Here is a 13,014-nt window from a genome sequence, read left to right on the forward strand (position 1 = left end):
TCATAGAATTACAGGATTCGAAGGGACCTTGAGAGGTCATCTAGTCCAGTCCCCTGCATTTATGGCAGGACCAAGCATTATCTATACCATGGTGGCCAAACTGTGCCTCGTGAGCCTCATGCAGCTCTCTTACAGTTAAAAGTGTGGTTCACGGAGCTCCCTATGCCCCATTGCCCCCATTCTTCACCACCAGAATGGGGTGCTCGGAGGTTTTGTCCTGAGGCAGGGTGGTGGGGCTAGAGGATTCTACCCAGCAGGGAAAGGGGTCTTGGGGGGGTCAATAAGTTTGGCTACCCTTGATTTAGACAATCCCTGACAGGTGTTTGTCTAACTTGCTCTTAAAAATCTCCAATGATGGAGATTCCACAACTTTCCTACGCAATTTATTTCAGTGCTTAAATAACCTGACAGAAAGCTTTTCCTAATATCCAATCTAAACTGTCCTTGCTGCAATTTAAGCCCTTTGCTGCTTGTCCTGTCCTCAGAGATTAAGGAAACCAATTTGTCTCCCTCCTCCATGGACTGCAGAACTGCCACTGATACTGACAAAGGCCCCAGCACCATACTCATTCACACTGCCTCTAGAGGAGATATACTCTTTATCACCATCACAGTGGCTCATTTTGCTGATGTTGAGCGGTAAGTGCTCCCCATAGAGTTCCTGAGCAGGACTGCCAGAAGAACCTACCCTTTATCCATGTATTCATACAGTACGCCATTGTAGCCATTCTGGCATTTGTCTTCCCAAGTTTAAAGGAGCTGCTCACCTCCACTGAGGAGGTGAGCAGCTCTTTGAGGATCCACTGAGGAAATCTCCTTCTCCAGTAGCCTCATTGGCAAAACTAGATACCAGAGTACCAGGAGGAGTGGCTGTAGAGGCACAAACCTACATTGCTCCCCCAAAGACCTTTCTTCATTCCTGATAAAACAGTTGCCTTGGCTCAGATACCAATGCAAGATGATTTCAAAACATTCCAAGAGTTCCTGGTATGAATTGCAGATTCACTAGACAGAGATTGAAACTTGGATCATGCCTGAAAGATTTCTCAAACTATTCAGTATTTTATCACCTGCAGGTCCTGCCAGAATTGTCTTCCTTATATATAAGGGATTGCTAGACTCAGCTCAAGCCCTGTTACTAACAGCAGTCACTGTACCATTACCAGCAAAACATATTGAGAACAGATACCAGGTTACACCTTCCAGGTTTGAATACTTTTGTTTGAATCCTACCATGTATCTCTAGTGGTCTTGGCCATCCAAGAAAAATCATGCCAAAACGCACCAGAATTCAAAAATTCCAAATGATCGGATCCTTTCAGGAGAAAGACCAATTGCTGTGCATCACTCCTATTATAGGCAGCCTGAGTACCGGTCTAAAAAGTGTCTATAAATAGTAGAGGAAGTCAACTTTTCTCCACTCTACCCATGTACAGTGCTCCATTCATGTGCCAGCAAATTTGAGCAGCTTGATCGAGAGCTGCACCAAGACTCCTTCTTTCAGAAGCCAGCTTACTTCATTCCTTCAGCCATGGTCAGACATTACTACAGACAAATAGGTGCTAGATATCATCAACCAGTTTCTTTCTCTATCCCCTTCCCTACCCTCCTTCACTGAGCCTTTTGCAAACAGAAGCGGTCTCATTGTTCTGTCTAGGAGCTATAGAAGAGGTGCCTCAGAAATACAGAGGAAGAGGCTTCTATTCTCTGTATTTCTTCATGCTGAAAAGGGTGTCTTCATCCTATCCTAGACTTGAGGAGACTCACCAAATACCCTGCCTGAATCAGTAGCAATGTAATGCTTTCTTTCATCACTTGATGATCAAGACTGGCTCACCATTCTTGGCTTGCCTCCACCTGGACCACAGAAAGTACCCCAGATTCATAGTGGGGCCCAGGTTCTACCCTTTGGATTTACCATGGCACTGAGAATAATCCCCAAGCATCTGGCAGTGGTAGTGGACTTTACATCTACCCATACCTAGGTGACTGGCTGATCAGGGGCAAGTCCCAACTGAGACCAATACAGCCCTAAAGCAAGTCCTCTTCCTGTTCTCTCAATTAGGGTTTATGGTGAACTACAAAACATCATCTCTCACACCATCCCAGAGAATAGAATTAATAGGAGTCCTAGTCAACTCAGTCAGCATATCTACCAGAGCACAGATTCAGTCCCTTTCAATCACTGACCCAAATGATGCCTTATCCATGCCTGGGATTATTACGACACAGGTCTGCGTGCACCTAGGTGACACTGCTTGCCAGATTTCATCTGCAGACATTACAACATAGGCCAAGAACAGTGCATGCCTCAGCCAAACACTACATGAACAAATTGGTTATGGTACCACCCCAAGTCTTTTGAGAAGTCACCTGCTGTCTAGACCTCTTGAATGCAAGAAAAGGGGTGTCCTCCTTGATCCCCTTCCCAGCAATGACACTTACTATGGATGTATCAGGGACTGGTTAGAACATCCACCTGAATCACGTCCAAATGCAATGTGTGTGTTCCTTAGATGTTACACATGAACATCTTAGAGATGAGGGCCATCAGGTTGGTCTGAGTAGCAGTCCCTAGCTGTTCTACAGAACTCTGGAGTGTAGAGCCTGATGACAGTGCACTATATCAACAAGCAGGGAAGTGCATGATCATTCTCACTTTGTCTGGAAGCCGTCAAATTCTGGATTGGTGTCACCAACATGGAGTGAACCCAGTGGCCCTTCACTAACAAAGATCTCATGAATTTTGTAAGCAGAAAAGCAGTAATCAACAATAAGCGGTAGCTGTGGAAATCCATTCTAAACCCAGCGGGCTGAGATTGGGGAACCAGACCATAGACCTTGCAATTGCAGAAAAAGCCAAATGCAAAGCTCCAGAGGAGGCATGAGCCTAGGATCTCTCCCAGATGCTTCCCTCCTGATAGTCTCGAGGTCTCATCCGTGCTTTCCAATAGATCCCCTTGGTCCCCAGAAAAATATCCAACATAAGGTAGGACAAGGCTACTGTTGCCATAATAACCCCATACTGACAAAGACAATTTTGGCTGTCAGACCTATTCCAGATGTCCAGCCACCCTCTCATTCACCTTTCCCCTTGCTCAGACATAGCATCTCAGCATCAGGGTCAGATACTGCATCTGTACCTGCAGTTGCTACACTTTCACAGCCTGGGTGCTGCTAGCTGGATTAGCATCACTGCCCAGAAAAATTCAAGAAATTCTTATGCAGAGCAGGAGACCTTCCTCTAGAAGCACATACCCTTGAAATGGAAGTGTTTTTCCATTGTTTGCTCTGATTTCAGAAATTCTGGACTACAGTGCTGCTTTTGAAAGACTCAGGACTGATGTTCAGTGCTCTCAAAGTCTATCTAGTGTCAGTATCAGCGCGTTGTGCCAATTCAGCCACATTCATTTTCTCACACCCTGTGGTGTCAGCAGATTCATGCCTGACCTCCAATCAAAGGCCTGACTCCCACCTTGGATCTGAATGTAGTCCTCCTGTGGCTCATTCAGCTTCCATTCAAATCTCTATCAGAAGGTTCATTGTACCACTTTATCATCAAGACAGTCTTCTTGCCATCATATCAGGACAGAGCCAGTGAGATCCAAACTCTTATGGCTGGACTACCATAAACATTATTGATCAGGAACAAGGTAATGAGACCACACCCCACATTTATTCCCAAAGTAATCTCAGAATTCCATCCGAATCAGTCAGTCACCTTACTGGTCTCCTTTCTTAAACCTCCCTCTTCTCCAGGAGAAATGAAACTTCATATCTTGAATGTGTCTGGGGCCCTACTATAACACCTAAACAGAATTAAACTTTTCCAGCTCTCCCCATCTCTTTGTGGCCATATTGGGTGTATCGAAAGGCCAGGCAATCTCTTTCCAGTGATTTTTCCAAATGTATTATGTGGTGCATTTTCACCTATTATCTGCTGTCTGGTGAACTTCTCCCTCCAGTTGTCAGCACACTCCACAAGAGTACAGTCAACATTGCTTTAGAAATGAACTGACCTGAAAGATTTGAAAGGCATACATCTAGAATAACTGTCATGGGTTATATATACCTCATGTTGGCCTGGCAATCAAAGAGTTAATGCAGGAACTTCTCAGCAAGCACTGATTGGCAGCCTCACAGCAGCAGGGAGAATAAAAAAGCTGAGAAGCAGAAGGGCAGCAAGATCCTGCCAGCAAGCTGGTAAGAAGTTGCCCTCAGAGTGATGACAATCTAAAGAAAAGATGACCAGAGCCACAGGTTGCAGAAGCCTGTAGAACCAAGGGCAGTAGGAAGAAGCTTAGGGTATAGCAGGGGAATTGTGGACTGATTCTACTTGCTTGGGTTAAGGGCCCTGAGCTGGAACCCAGTGGAGTAGGTGGGCTTGTGTTCCCCTATCTATCCCTCGAGGGCAAGGGCCAGATAAACCACACCAAACTTAAGAGGAAGTCTGTGCACCCCAGTGGGACAGAAAGTAACATCCTTGCTTCCAGAACAGCACTATAAAGACTTTGACAAGAAAGGCTGACTGACTGTCCCTCCAATCCAAGCAGATGCTTCACTATCTGATCAAAGAGAGGGGCTGATGCACTGGGCGTGTCAGTCCACACTAACACAGTGAACTTTGTTAAACATTACACACTTGACATGGCAGTCAGGGCAGACATCGAGTTCAGAAGAGCAGTACTTCAATCTTTGTCTGATTAATCAGATGACTCCTCATCCCACCGTCTAAGGAGAAAACTGTCAGTCACCTATGGCAGGATCCACACTTGCACATACTCAGAGAAAAAACTGTTACTTACTACACAGTAAATATGGTTCTTTGAGATGTGTTGTAGTGTGGATCCCATGATGTGCCCTTCATCTCCACTTTTGGAGTCCTCAAAAACACAAGATTCGAGTGACATAGGAACCAAGGAAGGGTCATGGCAGCCCACCCTTTATACTCTCATGTCGGAGTGCAGAGAAGGAGAGGACGCTTTTGTGTGCCTAGTGGACACTGTTTGCAAAAAAGAATGTGGTTTTGCATGCACAGCTACAGTGGTATCTATGTTGACTCCAACATCTTGAAGAACCACAGTTAGTTGGAGTAGGGTACCCTATTGACAAGACACTGAGGATGACTTGTTAAGAAAGAGAAGTTTTGTGATCAGAGAGTGTTTATAGGGGGGAGCAGGTTATGGAGAATATGGATTTAGAAGTCATCTGCCTAGAGATGGCAGCTGAAACCCAGAGTGGTTGAGGTGGACAGACCCCTAAGGGATGTTAAAAGAATAGCAGAGGAGTAAAAAAGGGAGGTAGTGAAGGAGCAGTCAGAAGTAGGAAGAGAACCAGGTAATTACAAAATCACAAGAGCTCAACAAGGAGATTATTTAGGAGGGGGGAGTGATCAAGTGTGTGGAAAGTTGCTAGTGGTAGTAGAATAAGAATAAAGATGAAGTCATTAGAGACCTTGGTAAGAGCAGTTTTGGTAGAGTGGGGTGAAAACCAGCATATAGGAATCCAAGAGGGAGAGGAGAGGCAATGGGAATGTAAACCGCTCAAGCAGTGAGGAAATGATGGGGAGAAGGGAAATGAGATAAGTGATCAAATGGAGAGTCAGTGGTATAGAAAAGGAGGTGGTAAGCATAGAAATAGTCAAGCAGAACTAGTACTGCTGTTTTGTAAGAAAGATGCTAGTTAAGTGAGAGAGAGAATTTGTAATGTGTGAAGTGCCCATGGAGTGCTGGGTTAGATCTCAAGTGTGTGAGTGGAAGAGCAAGTGGGTGTAAGAAGAAAACCAGGGTTAGGGGTTGAGGGGGGGAAGGATGCTGACAGAACAATGAGATGAAAAGAAATGAAAAGTGTGGGAGAGGATGAAGTTGAAGGTAGAGACTTTGGAATCGGGAAGCTAGTTGGTGAGGGCAGTTGCGGCTGAGCAGCAAAGACATCAAAGGTGAAGCTAACATCCTAGACCCAGAACAATCTGGATTCAGGCTTGGGTATGGGACAGAAATAGCTGTAGTGGCACTAATGTATGATCTCCTGTTGTCAATGGATGGTAGGCAGACATCTGTTCTCATCCAATTGAACACCTCTGCAGCACTCAACACTGTCAACCTGAGAGAGGTGGCAGGTCTCATGAGGAATGTGCTAAAATGGTTTAAAGCCTTCCTGAAGGAACATACCTAAGGAGTAGTGATGAGAAACTGCAGTTCCTCCAGTAGACTCGTCACTTATGAAGTTCCATAAGGATCATTTCTCTTTCTGCTCATGCTCAACATCTGTATGCAGCCAAGAGGTGAACTGGTAAGGCAACATAGATTCAGCCAAGGCAACATGGACTCAGCCAGCAATATGTAGATGATGCACAGCTCTGCCTAGCCTTCACCATGTATGACCATACTACTACTACCAAGATGGCCCAATGCTTGGATGAGATCAGCTCATGGATGAACAATAGCTGATTTGAAGCTTACCTGAGCAAGACAGAGGTATACTAGTGAGCAGAGGAAACCATTTTGAAGTGTTTGCAGTCTCCTTTGGCTGGAGGTATACAGCCACTTATTGGTCAATTAATTCTGTATTTTATCAGTGCTCCCGGACTCCTTGCTGACACTAAGTTCTCACATAGTATCCATGAGTAATACCTTCTACCACCTCCGATTTACTGGAAGACTCCAGCTCATCCTAGCAAATGATGACTTGGCCTGTATTATATGCACCTTTATCACATCTAGTACAAAACACTTTGGCAGGTCTCCTCAGTAACACAGTATACCACAAACACATTAAATCTGTCCTGCCATATGTAAATTGGTCTCAGTTCTTATCTTATCTTCAAGATTTTCAGTGGCTTGGGCCCAGCATATCTAAAAGATGGCCTAAGGATCCAGGATGAAGGACCGGGGTTGACAGCTCCCTTCCTCAAGCACAATGGAACTTCCTTTCATAAGAGTAAAAATGATCTGTGCAGGACAAAGAGCTGTATTGGGACCCAACTGAGTGTGTGGAACAAACTCCCACAGGAACTAAGGCTCTCCACTTTCCACTCACGTGCAAGGTGCACTTTTTGATATTGCCTTTTGTAATTTTAAACCCATAGCAGTAGGTACACTTAGAAAGGAAAGCCTCAAAAACAAAGCATTACACACACAGTTCTCCCTGGGAGAGGATGAACCATATAACATAAATTAGTCACATAGCTTAATGCATTACTGGAAGATGTTCAATTACTACAGAGATGTGGCAGTGTAACAACCTGCATAGAATTACATAGATGTTGATGGATTGAAGGTCACTGCATCGAGAGCACCAAGTACTGACATGTATTTAAGTGGGGAGCTCTTAATCAAAGAGGATTAGCCTCCCATGTAAGGTCTTCTATAAGAGTGTTTTGCAATTTTTGTATTCATATGCTGACAGGACTTTTTTCACCCATCTCTGAAATGATATGGAGGGACTTAGAGAAATATACAGTTCAGTTCTTGATTTTTGTTTCATTTTTTACCCCTTTTTGTAGCCATCTGACTCTGCTCATATCACCAGTGATGATGAACGATTCCTACATAATCTCATAATGGAAGAAAGGGACAGGAAGAGTTTCACTACGGTTGTCATTACAGGTGTACAACCAGCTCACATGCAGTACTTGAAAAACTGTTTTCATCTTTGGACAAGACAATTGGCGTGAGTCAACATCTATTTTTTGTAAAATTTTTCTAGTTTAAAAAAAACCTCTTAGACAAAGTCATTTTATAATCTGTTCTGATTTATACTTTTTTATGTAATTTGTGTTTGGATTTACTATTATTAATGTTGATGATCAATATTCTAGTGACTTTGACATTTAGTACACTCAACTGGTAGCATATAAACTACAAACTATACTTCAGTTCCTCTATGCTATGAAGAAGTCTAAAACTTCCCAAATCTACCAACTCCCTCAGTATATGAATCCTTATTGAATATTTCAAAGAAAAACCTTTTTGTAACTTTCTAAATAAGTCTGCTAGATTGCAGGATCAGGTCTTATGGGTTTAACTTTATACATAAAAGTAGTCCCATTGACTTAAATATTCCAGTAATTTTCCATAAATAACCAACTCTGTGGGCTTTATTGAGACATGTGGCTAAGTTAGGTATGTATGTATATGGGTAGTCCCACTGAAGTCTAAAGGGTTGGGTAATTATTAAAATATTGAAGTCAGTGGAACAATTTACATGTGTTAGAGTTCACAGGATCTGGGACTGAGAGTATACAATTTTGCATATGTGGGTTCTCAAGACCTCTGAAAACTGGGTTATATACCTTTAGAGAACAAGAATTACAGAAGGATATATTTCTCTAATGCATCATTGCATGTATACAACCTAGCTATTAATTCTGTAGTAAAATGTTTTTTGTTTAAAAAAAATATATAAGGGTTATTTGTGACATTCTAATTATTGTATAGATAACTCGGTACCATTACAAAGCTGATTATATATCAGAATCAATAAAAATACCTTGCTCTTGTATAGCACTTTTCATCTCTAGGTCTCAAAATGTTTTGCAGTAGTTTTATTACTTTTTGCTTTTTTATAAAGGAAACTGTCATCAAAATAGTACATATCACATTTAGTCACTTATTGCCATGCAAAGGCATCTAAATATTTTCCAAGTCTTTCCTCAAATGCAAGTTTTTCACCTATTCTGATAAGTCTGAGAGTAGGTATCTGTATCTATATAGCTAGATATCCTTGTATTTTCAGTTGCTGAAAGAAAAATAATGTACCTTAAATGCAGCTAATGTAGCTTGACCACTGTTCCTAGTCATTTCATGCTGTTGAATTTGGGTTCCCAACAATGCAAAGAACTAGTTAAAATAAAATTTTTAAAAATGTTTACATAAAAACACATATATTTAGGCTTTATACATTTTGCACTTAAATTGCTTTAGTTTTTCCGGTGTGTTTTTGATTTAGTTAAAAATGCATTTTTTTTACATCTTCAGACATATTTATCATTACTACATCCATGGACCAAAAGGAAATGAAACTGATGCTAAAATGAAAGAAGCTGGACCTTTCAACAACATTGATATTGAGGTGGGAGATATATATAAAACTTTCCTGAAAGTAACATATTGGATATCATTAATACATTGCTGTAGTCATATTTACTATTAATTGCTCTGAAATACTGCAGTGTTTGAAAGATGTGTGTAATTTTATGGAAAACAAAGGTAAAATAAAAAAGCTATTATTGATCATTGAACCTATGTCTACATTTGCCGCCAAATTTGGCGGTAGTCTAACTCCTACTTACCATGGTGTCTTCAGTTTGCTGCGCCGACAGGAAATGCACTCCTGTCGACACAGCATTACTACACCCAGAGGAGGTGGATTAATAGCATCGATTTCCAAGTCAATTTAGTGGGTCTCCATTTCCGCTCAATCAATCTGGATAAATTGATCTGACAGTGGCAAATTTGCTGCCATCAATCTAAATATAGCCTGAGGCACTTGATCTTAATAATTTATTTAAATAATGTAATTAACCAGCTGTGACCTTTTACATTGACTGTAGTTTGTTGATGACAGGAAAAACAATTATAATTGTTCTGTTTTTGTCTTAGATTTTGATGTTTGAAAAAGGAAAAGTACCGAAGATGGTCAACCTTCGAGAAATCAAAGATGACATGCAGACATTATATATAAATTCTGCAGCGGATAGCTTTGAGTTTAAATCACATGTGGAAGGGGAAGGTATAGTGGAAGGTATCATCCGGTACCATCCTTTCTTATATGATAAAGAAACATATCCTGATGATCCATGCTTTCCATCAAGTAAGTCAGTTAAATCTTATTAGTATAACTGTCCCCAAAATTGTGAGATTTAAATGTGTAATACTACATTTTATCAACACGCTACATATGTAAATATTGCCAGTTATCATCATTTGTAGAATCTGCTTAAATGACTCAAGAGTATTCTTTATGCAGCAAATATTGATCTCCAAACTTGAGAAACTCTTCATCCATTTTTATGGCATCTTGAGCCTTCTCACAATTCTTTGTACTGAAATGAATTGAAAACTGAGTGGTGATAACATATGAGTGGCGGACAGTTTAACCAAGTTGAGGCTTTGTAAAACTTAACTTGAAAATCTGCACTATTTCAGTTTCAGGTTAAAGTATATAATGAACTAAATTATGAAAGTTTATTTTAAATGCCACTTCTGGCATTTGAATTTTACAAAACGGCTATAGGCAAAAAATCCCAGAACATTGAAAATTAAGGTTCTGATCCTGCAAACGCTGAAGTGTAGGTATGTAACTTGACTTGCATGAATGTGTTACTAACTTGACTTCACTTGGACCTACTCATGTATAAGTATGTGCAACATCAGGGGCTAAAATTGTATTTTATTAAAACCTTTTGTTAGTGGCATAAAAACTTTGTCACTTCAAAACAAAATAGCATTAACTCTAGGTGAACTTTTTTCCTACATATAGAGGTCAAAATGTTCAAAATCAGGAATCTAAAGTTAGCTTCTAAATCCATATTTAGAGACCCATGTATGGAATTTTCAAAAGCACCTAAGTCACTTTAGGAGTCTAACTCCCATTGACTTCAAACTGCAAACATTGATAGAATATAACTTGGTTGAAGTATTTCAGCTTACTTGACTTGTAGAAATTCAATATATTGAAAAGTGTTTATTGCAAATAATAGCACAAGCTACTTGCTTATCAATTTTGTATTTGACAAATTTTGTATTTGACGTTTGTGGTGATGTTACAGTAATCAGGCCCTCAGCTTGTCTCTTTCAGCATAGATAAGCATTTTAGTAATATTCTGGGTTTGGGGAAAATACCATGCCAATATTAAGTATAATGTTTCTTTCCCCCCTTCCTGTACCTCATCTTACCTCTCTGCTATGGCACAGACTAGAGTTTAGTCTTTTCAGGGCTTTGTTAAACATCATCCGTGTATATTATACAGAGTTAAATCTCTGCTAGGAGAGTAACACATAATCTGTCTAAAGGAAAATATTTACTACATTTCTCTCTTTGCGTGCGTGCGTGCGTGCACGTGCGCACAACAGTTTTCATATAACCCTTGAACAATTGTGAATATTATCGATAACACCACTTGTTTTACAGACAACACTTTCAATGAATGTGGGGTAGGGATGGGGGAGTCCAAAGTATTAGTACTTGTTACTATCACAAGTTCAAATGTAAAATATAGTTGTGCGCATACATAATACATGTGCTCCTTTAGGCCTCTTTTCTGGGAGAAGTAGATATTTTTACTAAACTCATGTACACCTGAGGAAGGCTGTGTATGCATGCACAGCTAAGTTAGCTTTGCCTTCAACTGGCTGGTTAGCTGTACTGCTGGAAGCTGTAGGAACAACTAGGATATAGAAAATACAAAGCCAGATTTTGTTTCTAGTGTTAAAACTATTGCCTCTGAAGCTGGGTCTGAATGAAGGTGTGAGTCTATGGAGTAGAAAGTTGTTTTGGATGTTCAGGATAAGCAGATCTGGAGCAGCAAAAGGATGCCTTTGTTCCCTGGTAGATGCCATTTAGTGTTAGAAAGGTATTTTAAACTGGGGAAAGAAAAGGCATATGATTAACAGAATTACTGGTAATTATTTTTTTTCCTATGTTGTATATACCTACAAAATAAATACATTCTGCTTGAATGTAAACTATGTGTAATTTAACAAGCTAAGTAATCATTACAATATATTCTTGTTTTGGCTTTTGTTTTGTTATGGTAACTCTGGGTTCTCTTTAATCTAGGAGTAAAAGATGATGATAATGATGATGACTGCTTTTTGGTAGAAAAAGGGGCCCGGGGGAAAAGGCCTATTTTTGAATGTTTTTGGAATGGAAGGTTAATACCATACACAACTGTAGAAGAGTAAGATATTCCCAGTTCTACAATTTAAATATTTTACTACTTTTTTTAAAATGAAGTTTCTAATAATTTTTTTATGTTTGTTTTAAGTTTTGACTGGTGTGCTCCTCCCAAGAAGAGAGGACTTGCACCAATTGAATGCTACAATAGAATTTCTGGTGCATTATTTACCAATGATAAGTTTCAGGTCAGCACAAACAAGCTTACTTTCATGGACCTGGAACTGAAGTTAAAAGACAAGAACACTCTTTTTACAAGGGTCTTCAATGGACAGGTGATAATTTTAATCTTCATTTGTACTTTTGCTTGTCATAATTCAATGAATGTGATTTAGGAAGTCTCATTCCACTTCTTAGAGATTATTTGTCCATACCACTAAATTTTTGCACTGTTTCCAGTGACAGGTCACTGTGGAAGCTTGCACAGTGCTTTGCAACAGTAATCTATGACAGTATTAATAGTACTTAAAGTTGAGCCTTTAAATCTGAAAAATGAGCATAAACCTTGGATTTTTTGTTTTGAAGAAGAAAAAGGTGATTTCTATGTCTTCTGCTACACTTAGTTTTATTATGTGTATGTAATGAGAATGAGTGAGAGAGACTTTCTTCTTAAGAAGAAAACTTCTTATTTGTAGTAAGCAACATTTTGAAAATTAACTCAGTACATCAATAAGTAAGTAAGACTATTTAAACATTCATTGGCTTAAGATAAGTCTTACTTGGAATACAATGTTTTTAAAGAATGTAGAAAAACTAACTTTTGACTCTAGTATCACTGAGCACAATCATTAACTTTAAGTCACTGTTCACACCTATGAAACTCAGATTTACATTTTGTAATGCATCTATCTCTTCACAGGAGCAGCGAATGAAAATCGACAGAGAATTTGCTTTATGGCTAAAAGACTGTCATGAGAAATATGACAAACAGATAAAATTCACACTCTTTAAAGGAATAATTGCACGTACTGACTTGACCTCTAAAAGAATGCAAAGTCCTTGGGCTACATATTCTGCAATAGAGTGGGATGGGAAAACATACAGAACTGGACAGTTGGTAAGTTAATTGCTTGTTGATAATGTTGGCAATGTATAAAATTAAAAATAGATATACGT

General features: G+C 39.8%; 1 protein-coding gene across 5 annotated transcripts in view; it reads left to right on the plus strand.

The window, feature by feature from the left end:
• SMCHD1 (structural maintenance of chromosomes flexible hinge domain containing 1) overlaps window positions 1-13,014 on the plus strand; it is a 187,269-nt gene that overhangs the window by 39,834 nt on the left and 134,421 nt on the right. For all 5 annotated transcript variants that reach the window (XM_067547134.1, XM_067547127.1, XM_067547143.1 and 2 more), the window contains exons 8-13: window positions 7,505-7,671; window positions 8,979-9,072; window positions 9,603-9,813; window positions 11,782-11,902; window positions 11,990-12,173; window positions 12,758-12,955. In XM_067547134.1, coding sequence (XP_067403235.1) covers window positions 7,505-7,671; window positions 8,979-9,072; window positions 9,603-9,813; window positions 11,782-11,902; window positions 11,990-12,173; window positions 12,758-12,955 — 975 coding nt within the window. The remainder of the gene's footprint in view (window positions 1-7,504; window positions 7,672-8,978; window positions 9,073-9,602; window positions 9,814-11,781; window positions 11,903-11,989; window positions 12,174-12,757; window positions 12,956-13,014) is intronic.

This window comes from Emydura macquarii, unplaced genomic scaffold (genome assembly GCF_026122565.2).
Source record: "Emydura macquarii macquarii isolate MOO-44397 ecotype Brisbane River unplaced genomic scaffold, CSIRO-AGI_Emac_v2 contig_212, whole genome shotgun sequence".
NCBI classification, from domain to species: domain Eukaryota; kingdom Metazoa; phylum Chordata; order Testudines; family Chelidae; genus Emydura; species Emydura macquarii.